This window comes from Lampris incognitus, chromosome 9, assembly GCF_029633865.1.
Source record: "Lampris incognitus isolate fLamInc1 chromosome 9, fLamInc1.hap2, whole genome shotgun sequence".
In the NCBI taxonomy this organism is placed as follows: domain Eukaryota; kingdom Metazoa; phylum Chordata; class Actinopteri; order Lampriformes; family Lampridae; genus Lampris; species Lampris incognitus.
In genome coordinates this window covers 54,784,065-54,804,752 of record NC_079219.1, presented here as the reverse complement: position 1 = coordinate 54,804,752, position 20,688 = coordinate 54,784,065, and the positions used below count along the sequence as shown (strand labels likewise).

Genomic DNA, 20,688 nt, shown 5'->3' with positions numbered 1-20,688 from the left:
GGTGGAGTCTCGGTCTTGAATACTTTATTTCCTTTATCCGTCATATGGTGCTCAAAATTAAACTGACCATTTGGAATTCATGATTTAGAGTTGGGGTTATGGTTAAATCTCTTAGTTTGAATGGATGCAAATTCTCATCCCCCCCACACCATGTGGGCCCTGTCGATGTGTTTGAATTCAGACCACAACATCAACATAATAGGTTTTTTTTGGGGCTGTCAGTTTTTTTGCAGCATAAAAATAAATGGTGGGGGGGCAATATTTTGTCAGCATATTCATACAATTTCGGTTGTAATTTTTTTTTTAATAGTTCAAGCAGATAAACTTGCATATTAACCTTGAAACTTTAGGTTAGCGTCTAACTGCTGTGTGTTTGTTTGTTTTTCTTTAGGTTACTGTATGGCTTGATGAATCCATGCCAAGGACACCTGCCCTGAACCCCACTCACACACACACGTCGTCCTGCACAGGCCTATACACACACACACACACACACCAAGCACTGCCAATAAGTACTTAGAGTGCAGAAAGACAAACGGCTGCACACACTCCACCTCCAACACAAACACACACAACAACCTCCACAAAAACACACACTTATAGAACCCATTCCACCCCCTGGCTGACTATATCTCTATGAAGCTGCCGAGGAGTCCTCAGACACTGACAGAACACAACAGACAGTGAGCTGTGAACAGTAACCGCTGTTACCGAGCGGTCAGTTGGCTGTGAATAGCATCTCTTTTCAAGCCGCTGGATGTAATTTTCATGGACTTTTCGATCAGATAGCAAACTGAATTGGACCTACTATGAGTACTATTTTTCCTTGTAACCTGAGGATATACACTCCATATACTTGTTTAGGTGGCTTAGTCAGCAGAACAGGGTGTACCTAATAATAAACAGCAGGGAATCAGCTGTATTGATGGTCAGATGAAAGTTGTTCCTTTTAAGGGGGGAACAGATTTCTCAGCGGAGAACCAGGAATCCAGCCATTTCTATTCTGAGTGGGGTTTTTTTTCTTTTCTTTTTTTCTTTTTCTGATTCTGCACCCAGCTTTTTGAACGCGCTGCCCCGGGTCACTTTTAATGCAGATTTTAGATATTAGTTTTCCCGCTTCCTTCATCTTTTTCCTTTTCCTGTTTTTTTACCCCCTCTTTTCCCAGTCACAATCCCGCATCTTTCTGGATTCAGATCACATTTGCTTACACTTCGGCATAAATGCTCCCTGTATGAATACTTCATATTATGTTAGCATATTATAGTGTAGCGTAGTTGTAGTTTGCGTGTGTCTATTAAGATTCATATCTAAGTCCACCACCCAACCATTGACAGAATGGTTTCTCTGAAAGCAAGACTCCCGGTGATGGGGAGAGAAGGGGATGATGAAGAGACAGCCAGCCTCTCTGAGAAGCAGAAACTTGGAGAGGGAGTCGAGGAAGAGATGGGTGAAGAAGAAAAGGCGGGAGAGGAGGAGGGCAGCAGAGGAGGGCGGATCCCCCTGCGCCGCTGGGTGATGAACGGGGCGGTGATGTTCGGCCGCGAGTTCTGCTATGCCATGGAAACGGCCCTGGTGACGCCGGTGCTGCTGCAGATAGGTGAGTAGGAGACAAAACACACACACACATAAATGTTCAAAACGGGCGATGCCAGTACTCCTGTGGACAGGCGAGGACAGGATACACACATAGACTGACTTACAGACACACAACCAGATGCTTTGCCTTTCACACTCTTAAACCTACACACGGGGGACTCCAGTACTGCTGTGATGAGCGGGGAGATGGGGACATGGGTACTGCTTACACCTGCATTCCTGTAGATAGATGGCACACACTAAAATGCCCACATCGGGTCAAAAATGTCCCACACAAGCAAAGGGAATTACTTGGCTGTAGGCCAGCAAGTACAAGGAGTTAATCTGCATGCAAAGGCTGGATTTACACACTCTATATTGTGTTTAATCTAACCCAAACATTACTATGACCCGCATCTCAGAGAACCTGGGAAGAAGACTGTAACTGTTTGGGCACCCTTTCCTTCCCTACAAACAAATAAGCATCGGCGTTAGGTGTGTAATAATGCGCTCCGTGACAACATCGCCGATGCTTTTCTTTTTGGAGATAGAATGACAACTTGTACAACGGCTGGGTCATGGCGCTAACTCGTCTGTCTCAGAAAACTAGCCTATGTGACCAGCGCTGGCCAGCCCAGGGGGCTATGGAGCAAGCGACCAGGTTTGCCGTCATAGCAGAAATGGAACAAAGGCCGGTACTCTTGGCTAGGTATGGCAGGAATGCCTAACACTGCACATTTTAATCTCACTGTTTTCCTACCACCCCAAATATCGCCATAAGGAGAAAAAAGAAGATATTTCAAAACTCTCCTCCTGCTGGAACCCGTTCAGCTGAGTTTTGGAGTAACCCAGTTCTCTAAACATCCATTCCACGTTTTGTTTTTTTTGTTTTTTTTTTTATTGTGGTAATCTCCACAGAAAGGTGCTTGTGATTCAGGTTGTGTTGAAACGGTGTGTATTTGTGTTACCGAAGTCGTAAGCCAGGAACTAAGATGGGTCCTTTTCCTGTTGAGGAGCATTTTTTTTTTTTCCAACGCCCTTGTTGTGACACGTTAATCCACCACCACCTTTACACACATTAACACGTGAAGCACAGCTGATGCTTAACCAGTCTGCTGAAGCATTAGCATTGTGTAGTTTTTTTCCACTGATGCGTCGGTCACAGCTGGGGGGGTTTTAAGCCGGGGCCCTGTGACGTTCCGGCCAGCCAGACATTCATAATGCCCCTATGTTGGGGGGTTTTAATTTTTCAGCAGATTCTAAACTCGGATTTTCTCTGAGGATATAGGCCCATTGCCGAGCACAGCAGTTTGCAAACTTTAGTTTATCACGAGCCCTTCTAACAGACACGCTTTTTTAGATTTGTAATGGCGACACCAATTCTGTTACACTGATATTTACCATCAACACCAGAACCACCATGGCGGTCATGATGAACGTTTTGGAGTTTCAAAGGTTAATAACTTTGTGGAGAGAGAAGAAAAAAAAGATACAGACCTGCCACACCCTGAATGTTCCTAAAACTGTATGTATTTGCATTAAAATGAGTTTTAGATCATTTGCACCAATAAAAAAAAGAAAAGTTATGATAAGATCTGCCTACAATGACCATGAGCGGTCAAAATGACGGCGTGTCACCGTGTGTGACATGTCACGTGTGTTGTTCGCGTCATGTCTAACTGTTTAACTGTTACCTGTTAAAATGTAACTGTTTAAATGGTCCTGTTGTGTCATGTCTGTTTAAATGTTTCAATGGGACTGTTCCAGTATTTACTTCAGTTCCTTTTTTTTTTAACATGTCACGTCTTGCAGGTCTTGTTACTTTGTTAGATTAGCAATATGTGTTTTTCGTTTTGTTTTTCAGGTAATATTTTCACTTTTTCAAGTTCGACATGTCTCTCTAAAGTCTAAATTGTTTAAAAATAGTATTATAGTTGTTAAAATGTTAATTTTGGTGTCAGTCGTTTCCTAACAGACACACTAACATATGTAATGCATTAATATGTCAGTTGGGTATTTGTCTTGACAGAATATAGAGTTTAAAAACCGGCGGTCATTTTCACCACCCACAGTCGTGTTAGGTAGTAGGAGTGAAGTCCCGGTCGTTCTGGTGTTCAGTGTTCAGTGGGCACAAACCTTCTATATTCCAGGTAGGGAAATAACAGTAGCAGATGGTGAAGTGTATGATCGGGAAAAGACATTTGTGTTTTCTCACTCGTAGTCAAATCTACTAAAACATGATGTCGGTCCTTTTTTTGATGAGCTGTGCCTTGGGAACCACAATCTGTCCCCGCAAGCCCGATGCCCTTACAGCAAGATTTATCACATTAGGATTTCATCATTTCATATTCAAGTCCTGTTTTATTCAAAGCACAAGCTTCCCTCCCCCCCTTTCTCCCCAATTGTACCCGTCCAATTACCCCCCTCTTCCGAGCCATCCCGGTCGCTGCTCCACCCCCTCTGCCGATCCGGGGAGGGTTGCAGATTACCACATGCCTCCTCCGATACATGTGGAGTCGCCAGCTGCTTCTTTTCACCTGACAGTGAGGAGTTTCACCAGGGGGATGTAGTGCGTGGGTGGAACAGGTGCCCCGACCGACCAAAGGAGGCGCTAGTGAAACGACCAGGACACACACCCACATCCGGCTTCCCACCTGCAGACACTGTAGGGATGCCCGACCAAGCCGGAGGTAACACGGGGATTCGAACTGGCGATCTCAGTGTTGGCAGGCAACGGAATACACCGCCATGCCACCCAGACACCCCAAAGCACAGGCTTTATGGGTAGATGTTGGAATACAGTCAGTGGCAGTCACCATATAGACTGAACCGAGCCCTCAGCAAACCCTACTTAAATCATCTTGACCCAGGCAAAGCACTTTTTCATTTTACTAACCAACACTAACTTTCCTCTGCGGTGTTTGTTTTTGTTTTGTTTTTTGTCCTTTTCCTTTCCTTTGTTGCTCAAGTCACCCCAAGGGATACTTTAAAATAGAGAAAACAGAGAATGTGAAGGAGACATGGAAAGTAAATCATTTGTCCTGATGCCAAGAGTCTCATCAGCCGTCCTGTTGATTTACGTGAGAGAAAGGCAGGAGCGGAGCGAGGCAGCATGTCGTTCCCTTGAGAACCTGCCAGCCAGCACAGCTTGCTGGACTCCACTGCGTGAGAAGTTTCCACTGTAAACTATAAAGGGTTTAGCATCATGAAAAGAACAGCCCCCCCTTTTTTCTTTTTTTTTTTGAAAGATGGAAAATCAGGACACTTGTGGAACTCCTGCAGACTTTGCACTAGTTTGCACTCTAGGAATACACTATATACAAAATCATATGTACACTAGATACAATCACTATATACAAAGTCATATGTACACTAGATACAATCACTATATACAAAGTCATATGTACAATATATACAATCACTATATACAAAATCTTATATACACTAGATACAATCACTATAAAAAGTCATTTACACTAGATACAATCACTATATACAAAATCATATGTACACTAGATACAATCACTATATACAAAGTCATATTTACACTAGATACAAAATCATACGTACACTAGATACAATCACTATATACAAAATCATATGTACACTAGATACAATCACTATATACAAAATCATATATACACTAGATACAATCACTATATACAAAATCATATGTACACTAGATATAATCACTATATACAAAATCATATATACACTAGATACAATCACTATATACAAAATCATATATACACTAGATACAATCACTATATACAAAATCATATACACACTAGATAAATCACTATATACAAAATCATATACACTAGATAAATCACTATATCATATGTACACTAGATACAATCACTATATACAAAATAATATGTACACTAGATACAATCACTATATACAAAATAATACGTACACTAGATAAATCAATGTATACAAAATCATATATACGCTACATACAATCACTATATACAAAGTTCACCCTAATTGCATGACAATTTGGTTTCCAGATTGAGTCTACCTTTAAAATACAGTAATATACAAAAAGAAAATACAGCATATATCAAAGAATACAGCGCTACCAGGTGGATAATATCAGTCTCATGAGTTGATAAGATCCGATAAGTCCTTGGAAAGTCACTCATCAGTTCAAGCCGCGTGCCCTATATTTTCTGTTGTATATTCTTTAACTCTTTCAGGCATTCTTTTGAGTTTTGCGCTCTGAAATCCCACCAGAAGGGAACAGCACAAGCAGCCCTCTGGGGGGTTAAGAAGGGTAGAACGGTGTTGGTCTTAGTCATGGGACAAAACTAACCAAAAGAAAACACACTAGTTATATGTTAGTTATAAGGTGATGTATTCCAGGATCCAGAGTTTTCGGAATTTTCACCCTGGAAGTTGGTGAACTTTAAAAGAAACATGTTGGGATGGGGGGGTCCGAGTGGCGCGGTGGTCTATTCCGTTGCCTTCCAACACGGGGATCTCCAGTTCAAATCCCCATTTTGACTCCGGCTTGGTTGGGCGTTCCTACAGACACAATTGGCCATGTCTGCGGGTGGGAAGCCGGATGTGGGTGTGTGTCCTGGTCCCTGCAGTAGCGCCCCCTCTGGTCAGTTGGGGCGCCTGTTCAGGGGGGAGGGGGAACTGGGTGGAATAGCGTGATCCTCCCACGCGCTACGCCCCCCTGGTGAAACTTCTCACTGTCAGGTGAAAAGAAGCGGCTGGCGACTCCACATGTATCGGAGGAGGCATATGGTAGTCTGCAGCCCTCCCCGGAGCAGCAGAATTGGGTAATTGGCCAAGTACAACTGGGGAGAAAAAAAATCCAAAAATGTTGGGACTCTTGTCATGTTGAGTTCTAACCCATAATTCGACTTCATTGATTAAAAAGTGTTTTCAGTGATATTGGCCTATACACATAAAGCTGACTTGTCGCTCATTGCTCGGCAGGCTGATGCATGTAGCTCCATTAAAGCAAGCCCTTACCCTATCATGCTTAAAGAAATTCTGTATTTAAGGGGCCGGTAAACATTAGGTCAGATTTTATGGACCCATGTGACATCACCGGAACATTAGCAGGCTGAAAACAGCATTTTAGATCCCAACCCGGAATATTAGGGCCCATGTCAATGACATCTTTCATAGTTTCAACTTCGCCCTCCGATGTAGAAGCAGGTACGGTCTTGTCGTTGCAGGAGCGTTGTCAGGCTGTAAATGCTAGTCGGGTGTAATTGAGGCCTGTAGGAACAGGTCCACGGTGTTTTCAGTCACAAGCTCCTGTCCCCCAGCAGTCAAGGAATTTCCACCGCAGACATTCCTGTCGTGGAGCAGAGGACTGAAGCACATGCCGTGTGTGTACTTGTATACACATGTATATACATGTCATCTATACCGTGGGATAAATCCTGAATTCAGTCCACTTCCACTTAAAGGTTCTATATGTAATACCCCCACCCACTCCCCAGATTTCTGCAGTTAAAAACACACACACCCCAGACCGGCTGAGTGCTTCTGTCATTGCAATGCCCCGTCCAGCAAAAGTCTAGACTGGCATTTGCGTCCCTCAGAGAGCTGTGTCCAGTGGCAGCAAACAAACGACACCAGTGTTTTAAAAGTGGGAAATGTCAGAAAACGTATTAGGTGTTTCACTATTTGATTTTTTTTTTTTAGAATTTGCCTGTTTTGTCTGCTTTATTGTCTTGTTATTGTCGTGCACGTCACTGAATGACAGAGGTCAGGATTCAAGTAAGATCACGTGTTGCATCTTTAAAAGACTCAAATAACAACTATGTTATTTTAGTTAAGAGAAGGGGAGTGCTCTGTGGTAAAAGTAGAACTGCGTTCAGCTTATGGCACAAAGTAACACAATGTAGTGTTTCAGAATGCTTCGCAGGGCAAAGCTGTGGAAATTTCTTTGTAGCTATTTTTGTAACTACTAACTAAGCACGTGTCAACAGTGTTTGTGTAATTGCTCTCACTGCCAGAAGGGGGAGACAAAGGTTCCACGCTGCAGGTTTAAGAATTTCAGCATTAGTATAGGGATGGTGATAGGACAAAATGGACTAACGTACTTATATATGGAGAAACACAGAAGATGTACTAATGTGAGATTAAATCATTATTTATTCTCAATAAATTCTTTAGCCGGATGATTTACAAACCATGTTCTAATAGGATCCATGCTGCACAACCTACAGTAGCTAACGGTTTCAAAAATCTAGTTTCTCATTTTATAATTTTTCTGTTTCACTTATATGCAAAGAGGAAAGTAAGTGAAATATTCCACGTTCCTCTTTCATTTTTAATAAAAGCAGAACTTGAATGTTCAACTACTTTCAGTGACGAGCTCCATACATTTGGTGCCTTGCTCTAGCTCTTGCGCTTGCTCTTTAGAAAAAAAAAGAAGAAAAAAAGGGCACCCAGTGGTTAGCACTGTTGCTTCACAGCAAGAAGGTCCTGGGTTTGAACCCCAGGCCGTCCCAGGTCCTTTCTGTGTGGAGTTTGCATGTTCTCCCCGTGTCTGCGTGGGTTTCCTCCGGGTGCTCCAGTTTCCTCCTACCATCAGAAAAGAAAAAAGACATGCATGTTATGGTAAAAACTCCTGCCTGTGCCCCTGATCAAGGCAATGGAAAGAAGAAGTGGAGTTGGTCCCTGGGCGCTGCAGCTGCCCACTGCTGCTATAAAATAGGACGGGTTAAATGCAGAGAACACATTCATTGTAAGAATACAATCTGTTGTAAGAGTACCGTGTCAAAATAAAGTGGCTTTCTTTCGTCTCCTTGTAATCGAGCTGGCGGGGACCAGTTCTGCAGCAGGATTTCCTCATTGTTTCCTTTTCGTGGAGCATATTGAGTAAAGGGATTTGTGATTTCCACAGACACCCAGGGGTCGAGTTGCACCACAGAGTTTAGTCTCACATTTTTGTGTTTGTTTGTCCAAGTGCGAATATCTGTCCATTTGTTTCTGTTCTTGTGACCAGAATTTTATTTGTGGGCGAGTCACCTGGAGAGGAAGTTATTTCTAATGGATCAGACGGGGGCAGTTCTAGGAACTTTTAACAGGGGTGGCAAAGGGATGTCCAGAGGAGGGCATAATGTGTTGTTACTGTGCACGCAGCACACAGAATTTTTTTTATATGCGTTAATCTTCTCCTAATAATAGGCTAAAACATAAATCAATAGGCTACTTTCATACAAACAGCTGTTGATGGTCAATTTCCTATGTTGCAGAACCTCTATAGTCAGTTGGGCTAACACTGACATTAACAAATAATAAGGACCTTTTTCTGAGCTCATTTACAGAAGTTAAAGCTATTAAGTAGTCAAATGCTGTAAGAAAACAACCACACAAAAAAAAGCATTATGCAAGCCCGTGGTTCTATCCTCCTTTAAATAAACTCAAAATGACTAATCTGAGTTATATAGTATATCATACATTATAGCATATACTGACATAGTAAGACAATTAGCCTGGATGTTTTTGGATCTTCTTCTTCTTTCAGTGTGTTCCCTGTTTCCCAGGGGTCGCCACAGCGGATTTGATCGTTTCCATTGGTACCCCGTGAGGGCACAGCACCGATGGCTGTCTCGTCTATTCGCATAATGATTTGGCAGAATTTTACATAAAGAATAAGAAAACAGGTTGTGACCATATGTAAGACCGTTAAAGTCACAGACTAACGGCCAAACCGTAAGGTGTTCGGCGATCCCTAAAACGTCATTAAGGACACCAGCCACCCCGTTCATGTTCTGTCCTCGCTCTTTCCATCTAAAAAACACTACCAGAGCATCAAATCACATGCCACCCATCTCAGTAGTAGTTTCTTTCCACAGGCAGTCAGGTTGCTGAACAGAGAGCCAGAACACAAGAATTTCATTGTATTCTAAATGACAATAAAGTTGAACTGTTATTTTAAGGGCACGTTATTAAGGTAGTAATATGCTGGTCCACAACTTTCCTACTACTTGACAAATCTGCCATTATAATGGCAGTCCGCCAAGATGCAAGCCCACCTGACGTTTAAAGGGAATGGGAGACAACACTCTGATTGGCTTATTTCATGTGATCTCCAAAACACACCTATGATTAATTAAGAGACAAAATATAACCCCGATGAACCATGTGCCTTACTTCGCACTCAGATTATCAGCCATTAAACTACCAAAAGTGGATTTGGACCGCCCTAAATGCACTTGCACCTTGCGCTTTATAGACTGTGCACTTAGATTGTTAAGATATAGCCATATATATGCAGATTGAAGGCTACTCCTTTAACACCATGCATGGTGTCAGAATGTAATATAACTTTTATAGTCAATATATTCCTTTTTCCCCTTTTCTCTCCCCCACTGTATCCAGCCAATTACCCAACTCTTCCGAGCCATCCCAGTTGTTGCACCACCCCCTCTGCCGATCCCAGGAGGGCTGCAGACTACCACATGCCTCCTCCGATACATGTGGAGTCGCCAGCTGCTTCTTTTCACCTGACAGTGAGGGGTCTCATCAGGGGGACGTAGCGCGTGGGAGGATCATGCTATTCCCCCCAGTCCCCCCTCCACGAACAGACGCCCCGATGAACCAGAGCAGGCTCTAGTGCAGCGACCAGGACACACACCCACATCCGGCTTCCCATCTGCAGACACGACCAATTGTGTCTGTAGGGACGCCAGACCAAGCCGGAGGTAACACGGGGATTCAAACCGGAGATCCCCGTGTTGGTAGACAACAGAATAGACCGCCACGCCACCTGGACGCTATAGTCAATACATTCTTTAACATTTTTACAGTAGCTCTCATTGTGAACAAAAACCTGATTGAAAAAGACCAGCTTCTTAAATGAACATATGATAACTTGTTGGAAAAATCTTATAAAGTTCGATACATTTGAATTGAAATAAACAGAAAACAAAACTGTACACCTGACATAGATTTCATCTAACTCCTTGGTGTGGTTCCAGTCATCCAGCCTGACCCTATTCCTGTCCATCTGCCTGTATTCAACCGTATCTGTCTGTGTGTGTATTTCTAGGTCTCCCAGAGAAGTACTACAGTTTGACCTGGTTCCTCAGTCCCATCCTTGGTCTGCTCATCACCCCCCTGATAGGCTCAGCCAGTGACCGATGCACTCTTCGGTGGGGCAGGAGACGACCATTCATTCTGGCCCTGTGTGTGGGTGTGCTGCTGGGAGTGGCGCTATTTCTGAATGGCTCATTGATAGGTGAGGGAACAGCAGGATCGTGCCAAGTACCACAGCTTTTGTCAAACATTTTGTTTAGTTTATCGCACAACAGAGTCTGCATTTAGCCTTCACATTTGTCTTGTCAACTAAACATTTCAGAAGGTTTGCACCACATGATGTAGGTGTAAAAGCTATCTTATAAGTTTTTGCAGAGCATGTTGAACTAACTGCAAGAATAAAGACGTGATATCAAGTCACGGAAGGAGAAGTTGCCCTAATCCAAGCATGAGGAGACAAATGAGCCAAAACATTATGACCACTCAAGTGAACCGAATGACATTAATCATCTCCAAACAAGGGCACATGTCGAGGTCTGGGTAGATTAGATGGCAAGCGAACAATCAGTTCTCGTCGTCAACATGTTGGATACAGGAGAAATGGGCAGGAGTAAAGACCTGAACGACTTTGACAGGGGCCACATTGTTATGGCCAGACAACTGAGTCAGAGCATCCCTGAAACAGCGAGGCTTGTGGGGTGCTCCCGGTCAGCAGTGGTGAGTACCTACCGACAGTGGTCCAAAGAGGGACAAACCACAAACCGGCGACAGGGTGTTGGGCGCCCGTGGCTCATTGATGCGTGAGGCCATTAAGGCTATCCTGTCTGGTCTGAACCTACAGAAGGTCTACTGTGGCACAGGTCACAGACAATTTTAATGATGGTTACGGGAGGAATGTGTCACAACACCCAGTGCATCGCCCTGTGCTGTGTAGGTGCAGGCCGGTCAGAGTGCCCATGATGACCCCTGTCCACAGTCGAAAGCGCCTACAATGGGCACACGAGTGTTGGAGCTGGACCATGGAGCAGTGGAAGAAGGTCGCCTGGTCCGATGAGTCCCGTTTTCTCTTACATCACACGGAAGGCCGTGTACGTGTGCGCCATTTATCTGAGGAAGTTATGGCACCAGGATGCACCGTAGGAAGATGACAAGCCGGTTGAGGGAGTCTGGTGCTTAGGGCAGTGTTCTGCTGGGAAACTATGGGTCCGGCCATTCATGTCAACGTGCCACCTACCTAAACATCGTTGCAGACCAGGCACACCCCTTCATGGTAGTGGTATTCCCTAATGGCAGTGCCCTCTTGCAGCAGGATAATGAGCCCTGCCACACTGCACACATTGTTCGGGAATGGTTTGAGGAAGTGTTTAAGGTGTTGCCCTGGCCTCCAAATTCTCCAGATTTCAATCCGATTGAGCCTCTGTGGGATGTGCTCGTTCGACATGTCTGATCCACGGCAGCTCCACCTCGCAACTTACAGGAGTTTAAGTATCTGCTGCTAGTGTTTTGGTTCTAGATACTAGAGGACACCTTCAGGGATTTTGTAGAGTCATGACTTGGCGTGTCGGTGCTGTTTTGGCAGCACACGGCGGGCCAACGGCATATTGGGCATGTTGTCAGTATGTTTTGGCTCATCAGTGTATATATTTTAGGAAATATTCCTTTGAAATATTAACTACTATATAAACCATGGTTTTACATCTTCCACAATGCTTCCCTAGGTCTGTCGATTGGTGACACCCCCAACAGCCAGCCATTCGGCATCGTCCTTACCGTGGTGGGTGTGGTAGTCCTGGACTTTTGTGCCGATGCCTCTGAGGGACCGATCAGAGCTTACCTTCTTGACGTTGCTGATACCGAGGAGCAAGACATGGCTCTAAATATCCATGCCTTCTCTGCTGGTAGTATACGTATTTATATGTACACGCAAAACCACACGTGTGAAGACAGACAGGTAGATCAGTAGACAGACAGATTGACTGATTGACACCTTTTAGGATCTCTTGTTCTTTATTTAAGAACAAGAGATCCCCCTCTAGGAGGGTGTACAACACACTTGGAAAGTGCCGTTTTTTGCAATTACCCCCAGTTCGACAGCTCGGGTCTCTAATTTTTTTGGGGAGATTTCATTATAACTTTTGAACTGATATTTGAACAAATCTGGCATATTACCACTTTTTAAACTGTAGTCATAGGCAAAAAAACACAACTAAAAAAGGAAAGGAAGGGACAGAAACCCCAAAAATAACTACTGTTAATTATGTACAAAATAAACAGGAAATCAGTACATTAGTTTAATGCATCACTGAAATCTCTGTGCACCCGAACATGTAATTTTACACTCTCGGATGTTTAACATGACTTGTAGCTGTAGAACGGCCCTGTGTGAGTCAAGTTTTTTCCACAGAAAGACATAAAAAGCTAATTTAGTGCAACATCTTGTTAAAAGATACACAAGAGTCATACATCTTTGTCAGCACCAGTTCTTTTGTCATTTGGACTTTGCCCAACAACAAGTGTGTGTCCTTCCATCTCTCCCTAGGGCTTGGCGGAGCAGTGGGTTATATGCTAGGGGGTTTAGACTGGACGGATACGCCCTTAGGCCGTGTGTTTAAGTCGCAGGAACAGGTTCTCTTCCTCTTTGCCGCCATAATCTTCATCATTTCTGTCACACTGCACATGCTCAGCATCCCAGAGGAGGCCTTCATCCCCGCCCAGCAGGCTGAAGCAACGGTCGACGGGGATTCCAGCAGCCAACTTTCTTTCAGGTCCAGTGGCCAAGCCCCACCGTTTCTTGATCTGATTATAGAGGAGGATGCCGTCACTCATGGTCCACCCAGTGAGGACAACCAGTCGGATCAAGGGGAACTGGATTTTCTCACTGTGGAGCGTGTCAGAAGTAAAAGTGACTCAGTCTTGGCCATGCCCGACGCGACCATTGAATTGGATTCTGACCTCGACCCGGACTTGCATCACTTTTTCCCAGACACACCGGTCGATTTGAATGAGGGCTTCCTGCCGTCACAGCAAAACACTGGCTCCTCTCCTCGTCTTCTCTCTCCTACAGAGCTACGTTCTCCTACTTCACAGTTAAAGGAGCAGCCAGATGGCTCCCTTCCTCCTACCCAGACCAGTCCTAGCACAGTGGGTGCTCAACTAAACACACAGGTAACATTCTGAGGCGGTTGGTGAGGCTGCAGATAAAGGCAGCGTTGATGTAATGACATTTTTAGCAGAAAAAGGCACCCGTTGATTTGCAAGTTTCTGGTTGTGATTGCCTGTTAAAAGGGTCCTGCAGATAGATGTAGACTGGTGACTTGAACATCAAAAGTTGTGGGAAGCAGCAGTAATGAAATAACATTATTCAATGCAACTCACATGGGCAACAATACAGTAACAATATCTCAAATTAATGATATACGTTCGTTTATGTGTTGGCGTGTTACCCGAAGGGGTAACATGGATTCCCAGTAAAAGAAATGTGCGACTTTGAGCCCCCTGTTTTGATTAACTATTTCTGTTTTCAACTTCTTTTCCTCTATTTTTGGTCCAGCAGACTAAGGGTGTCAATGGAGTCAAAGTGGGTGTTTCCAGTTCTGGCCACTCCAACCAAGCAAAAGGCCCCCCCTCCACAAAGCTGGGGGCCTGCCCGTCCAACACCCTACACTCATCCCGACCACACCCACACACCTTCTACAGACAAGTACAGTATTCATTAATTAATAATTTAAAACATATTTTAGAAACAAGCAGTAATGTATATATGACTGCCTGTAACTATATCAGTATGACTGTAACTATATGACTATAATATATAGTTAATATATATCCAAAAGCTTGGGTGCTACCTTTTGAAAGGTGGATTATTTTTAAAATTATTATCTTACTTCAAGTTTAGCACTACAATGAAGATCACGATTCTTCTAGCAGGGAAATAATTTTTTGACCCTGTTTGCTTCCCCCCTCCAGCCCTCCTTCACATTCTCCTACTACGGACGAGTGGGGTCACAGCGCTACCGACACCGTCGGCTCACCCCTGGGGCCCCTCGGCCAATCACCTCCTCCCGCAGTCTGAATGACCTCTCTGAGCTTCAGAAGCGCACGGAGAGGCGGGAGCTGCAGCTTTCAACCAGTAGCCTATCATCTGAGGATTCTGGAAGTGAGGGGGTGCCAGAGGGGGTCACCACTGTGCGGCTGCTCTGGCTGTCCATGCTGAAGGTATGAAGTAAATCACTTTTGTGACAAGGCTCAGACATTCTAATAGGACTCGCTGAAGATGAGCATCGTGCAACCACGCAGCGTTTAAAAAACACAACACTTTAACCAAGTCCAGCATCCAGCTGATTCAGTGGAAGCCACTGGATGCCATCAGTGAATAGTCATTGGCTTGACCTCATCTCATCTCATCATCAGCCGTTTCTCTGGGGTCGGGTCGCGGTGGCAGTAAGCTAAGTAGGGTACTCCAGAGGTCCCTCTCCCCAGCGACGCCCTCCAGCTCCTCCTGGGGGATCCCAAGACATTCCCATGCCAAATTGGACAGGTAGTCCCTCCAGGGAGTCCTGGGTCTACTCCGGGGTCTCCTCCTAGTTGAACATGCCTGGAAAACCTCCAAAGGAATGCGTGCAGGAGGCATCCTAATCAGATGTCTGAACCACCTTAACTGGCTCCTTTCGATGCAAAGGAGCAGCGGCTCTACTCCGAGCTCCCTCCGGATGTCCGAGCTCCTCACCCTATCTCTAAGGCTGAGCCCAGACACCCCCCGGAGGAAACTCATTTCAGCCGCTTGTATCTGTGATCTCACCCTTTTGGTCACTACCCAAAGCTCATGAACAAAGGTGAGGGTTGGAATGAAGGTTGACTGGTAAATTGAGACCTTTGCCTTCTGGCTCAGCTCCCTCTTCACCACAGCAGTCCGGTACAACGTCCGCATTACTGCTGATGCTGCACCAATCCATCTGTCAATCTCCTGCTCCATCCTACCCTCACTCGTGAACAAGACCCCGAGATACTTGAACTCCTTAACTTGAGGCAACAACTCATTCCCGACCCGAAGGGAGCAACCCACCATTTTCCAGTAGAGAACCATGGCCTCAGACTTGGAGGTGCTGACTCTCATCCCGGCCATTTCACACTCAGCTGCAAACCGCCCCAGTGCGCGTTGGAGGTCACGTTCTGATGAAGCCAACAAAACCACATCATCTGCGAAGAGCAGAGATGCAGTTCTGAGGTTCTCAAAACAGACACACTCCTCACCTTGGCTGCAACTTGAGATCCTGTCCATGAATATCACAAACAGAATCGGAGACAAGGGACAACCTTGGTCCGACACCCACCGAAAACGTGTTTGACTTTGTGCTGAGAATGCGGACACAGCTCTCACTTTGGTTATACAAGGACCGGATGGCTTGTAGCAACTCCCCCCGTACCCCATACTCCCGCAGTACCCACCACAGAGTGCCCTGGGGTACACGGCCATAGGCCTTCTCCAGGTCCACAAAACACATGTACCACAAAACATGTATTGAAAACACATCTCAGGTCAGGCTTGACCCCCATCCATCCATCCATCCATCCATTATATTATCCAAACCGCTTATCCTGCTCTCAGGGTCGCTGGGATGCTGGAGCTTATTCCAGCAGTCATTGGGCGGCAGGCAGGGAGACACCCTGGACAGGCCGACAGGCCATCACAGGGCCAACACACACACACACACACACACATGCACCTAGGGACAATTTAGTACTGCCTTTTCACCTGTGATAACTTCGATGGTTGATTCGTTGTGTTCATCGGTCCTAAACAGATGCCCAAGCAGCTTTGGAGGCTTTGTGTGTGTCACCTGCTGACATGGTTTTCTATCATAGCCGAGGCTGTGTTTTATACAGACTTCATGGGGCAGGTCATCTTCCAAGGAAACCCCACGGTATGGGCACATCACACACACACACACATGAAGATATGCTGTCATGTGCATCATCCATTTTAATAATAAATTCTGCAAAGTCTACCCACAGTAAATATCTGAATATGTAAATATGTACATATTGGTCATCTGTCTAACATTTAAGTCCTAAGGAATGTGTTACTGTTGTGCTTACACTGATGTTGCCCTATCAGGTATCAGCTAACTCCACGTTGCTCCAAAACTACAACAAAGGGGTCCAGATGGGCTGCTGGGGACTAGTGGTCTATGCTGCTACTGCTGCTGTCTGCTCTGGTAAGAAATCCCCCATCACACACACACACACACACACACACACACACACACACACACACACACACACACACACTTCTTATGGGTGCTCTCTGGAGTGTGGATCTTCCATTGCAGTTTACATGTTTTTTTTTTTTTATCTGATCCAGCACACCTATTTCTCTCTAGATTTGCGAGTCTTTTTTTTTCCTTTGTTTCTTTTTTAACACCCCCCCCTCTCCCCCCCCCACAGCCATCCTGCAGAAGTACCTGGATAATTTTGACTTGAGCATCAAGGTTATCTACATTGTGGGAACTTTGGGCTTCTCCATAGGTAGGGAAAAAATAGAACAGAAAAAAGTAGCTGTGCTGGCTAAAGTGTTGCAGATTTTCATTGTGTGCGTGTGTGTTTGTGTGTGCGTGCATGATCTTAGCATGTGTTTTGAGTAAAAGAAAGGAATGTAAGTATGTAAATGGCCATAACAGTTCATTTTCCTCTCTTAGGGACTGCTGTCATGGCCATCTTTCCTAATGTCTATGTTGCTATGGTGATGATAAGTACCATGGGCATCATCTCCATGAGTATATCCTACTGCCCCTATGCTTTACTGGGACAATACCATGAAATCAAAGAGGTATGCACACACACACACACACACACAAAAAAAAACATAGCCATACACACACACACCATCATAGTCAAGTTTTGAGTGTCATGACGCAAAACCCTTTCTGAAATCAATATCAGCAGTAAATATTTTTGGTTCTTGAATACCCAAAACAAGGAAAACACTGCACACTGTGTATCTAATTGACACGATGATATTAGCTATTAGCTGTTCTGTAAAGTAAATTTGCTGTCTTCCATTACTGAAAAAAAAAAGATCTTGTGTGTCCCTCTCCTCACCATTCACCTTTTCTACCCCCAGTACATCCATCACAGCCCTGCTAACTCCCGGAGAGGTTTCGGCATTGACTGTGCTATATTATCCTGCCAGGTGAGTTTTGCTGTAGCTTGTTTTTTTTTTTTTTTTTTTTTGTGGTTCTGCTTTTTAACTTTTAACAGCTCATAGAGACCTTTTGGATTATTCTCGCTGATTTCATGGTTTGCCTGTTTTATGGACTCTTCCCCAGTCATCGCTTGCTGCACTGACTCTGCACTCTTGGTGAGAACCACGTGGACTCATCCATCAGCTGATAGAGCTAACAGCTAACTTCCACTTTCTTTTCTGTGAACATCGATGAACAAGTTTAATGTAGTTTTGCAAGGATTGCCTAAAAGCAATAAATGGCATCACCAACCTCAAGGACGATATCCAACGGCTCTCAGATGAACTCAGAAAAAAGGACCCTCTTTTATCTGATTTTATTGACACCGCAGCCACATAGTCCAAAACGATCTCTGTTATGAATCTCTGACACCATCTCTGACACCATCCTCTGGGACCCATCATCTCGTTGCCGGTCTGCCTCCTGCTCCTCTCCCGGCTCACAGGCTACCTGGTCGGAGGCAGTAGCCACACGTGGCAAGATGGAAAGACCCCAAGCTGCCTCGCCTCCACCCATAAAACTCGAGATGTTTTATCATGCTATTGGCTGATGCCATGGTTCACCCTGTTGATGCCCCCGTGGCCATTGCTGTTTCCATGGACGAGGTTGCTCCTTCCCACCTGGACCTGGAACCAGCCCCTGCTGCAGCTAGGACTACTCCTGCTGCCCCGGCTGCTGTGGTGGCCAGCACACCTCCCGCTGCTGCTGCCACCGCGGGTCCTGCACGGGGTCCCCCTACACTGTCCTCCCCGGCGTTCAGGCAGGTTGGTCACTCCCAGTCCCAATGCCACTTCCTCAGACCAACAGCATTCTCCCCCTTCCCAAGACTGTCCCTGACAGTGCAGTCAATCAATCAGTCAGCAGCTCCTCCCTTGATCATCGGGGACTCCATAGTCCAAAACATCTGTTTTGTAAATGCGTTCACATGCCGCTTTCCTGGAGCTACTGTCCCTGACATCCTTGAGAATCTCCCAGGACGCATTGACTCATTTCCCACAATTATGAAAGTAATAGTCCATGTCAGCTCCAATGACACTGCCTGTCAGCAATCCAAGCTGATAAAAGGTGATTTTATTTATCTTTTTAATCTCTTCAACAGTCGTGGAAAAACCGATTTTATTTCTGGCTCTATTCCCACACTGGGTCACGGTGTGGGGCATTTTAGCAGGATTCTCAGCCTTAATACCTGGTTCTAGTCCATGAGTATAGCGCACAACATGGTTTTATTCATAACTTTGACTTGTTCTGGGGGCACTCCTCTCTGTATAGAAGAGGCGGCCTTCACCTGAACATGCTAGGTAGCTGCATGCTTGCATCTAATTTGCAGCACGCTGGTTCGTCCTCTACACGTGAGCGACTATTTACATCACACACGTGCCTTCCTCAACCCTCTTCTTCCCGTTTGCCCAAACTGTCAGGACGATTGCGTCCTTTGCTCACATCAGCTCCCCCTTGTGGTATGATTGCATTGCTGTTCCACCTCTTCCCATTCCTGACCGTATTGCCAACAGACATCATTACCCTCACCGTTAACACAACAAACAACACGTGAAATCAAATCATGGATGCAAGCCCACTTCATCAAGTTAAACTGTGATAAATCTGACATGATCATCATCGGCCCCAAATCCCTTACCAAAACCACTCACAACTTCTGCCTTACCATCGATTAACTCTACGCAGTCCCCCTCCCCACACATCCGCAATTTTGAATCATTTTCGACAGCAACCTCTCCTTTGAAGACCATGTCAATCAAATCACCATAACTGCCTTTAGCCACCTAAAAATCATGGCTTGTCTCCGCCCGTCACTCTTCTTTTCTGCTGCTGAGACCTTGATCCATGCCTTCATCACATCCAGAGTTGACTACTGCAGCAGCTTTCTGTATGGCTCATCATCCAGAATCCTAAACAAACTCCAGTACATCCAGAACTCTGCTTTCCGCCTGCTCACCCACTCCCGTAACCACATCACCCCTGTCCTCCAGAACCTCCCCTGGCTCCTTGTCCCACAATGGATCAAATTCAAAGTCCTTCTCCTCAGTCCAAAATCCCTCTATAATCAGGCCCCCTCCTACCTCACTGACCTGCTCCACTATCATACTCCTTCCCACAGCCTTCACTCTTCTGATGTCAACCTCCTGTCTCCACCACGCAGGACCGTGCACCGGACCTGGGGCGACAGAGCCTTCTCCATTGCTGCCTCTCCCTTGGGAACTCTCTCCCCAAACATATCAGAGCCTACCCCGATATGTCCATATTCAAATCACTTATCAAAACTCACCTCTGCAGAATTTCTTTGAGTGTGTGATTAATGTTGTGTGTTTCATACTTTTGGTGTGTTGCTTTTATGTTTATTTTATCATATGTAAAGCGTGTTTGAGTATTTTGAAACGCACTGTATAAATAAAATGCATTAGTTTTTTTAAAATTTCTTATAGAGTATAACTCCCAGTTATAACTCTACATGCTATCAAAGTGTTATGTTGAAGTGATGTTGAAGTGTGATGTGATATTATGTGTCCTTTCCAGGTTTACATCAGCCAGATCTTGGTTGCCTCAGCCCTGGGAGCTGTGGTGGAGGCAGTAGGCAGCGTGCGTGTCATTCCCATGGTGGCCTCTGGGGGCTCTTTCCTGGGTTTTCTCACTGCCTGCTTCCTCGTCATATACCCCGAGGGAGAGTCCAGCACTTCAGAACAGGATCACAGATTGGTTGGTTTGCCCAGAGAGGCAAGTACCAGTGGAAGAAGGACCAGTCGGGCCAGCTCTTCTGAGACTTAATGATAGAGAGAGTATTATAAAGACAAAGTATGACACTGTCATGTGAGTATGGACATCAAGTCTGAGCTAGGT

The 20,688-nt window shown here is 45.1% G+C and overlaps 1 protein-coding gene across 1 annotated transcript; it reads left to right on the top strand.

Moving 5' to 3' along the window:
• Positions 1-1,366: 1,366 nt before the first annotated feature.
• Positions 1,367-20,688, top strand: slc45a4b (solute carrier family 45 member 4b). Its single transcript, XM_056287029.1, has 12 exons — positions 1,367-1,598; positions 10,608-10,796; positions 12,313-12,492; positions 13,134-13,759; positions 14,148-14,294; positions 14,561-14,809; positions 16,396-16,515; positions 16,710-16,809; positions 17,039-17,119; positions 17,290-17,420; positions 17,715-17,783; positions 20,368-20,688. The coding sequence occupies exons 1-12, from the start codon at positions 1,367-1,369 to the stop codon at positions 20,614-20,616; spliced, it is 2,373 nt and encodes a 790-aa protein (XP_056143004.1). The 3' UTR covers positions 20,617-20,688.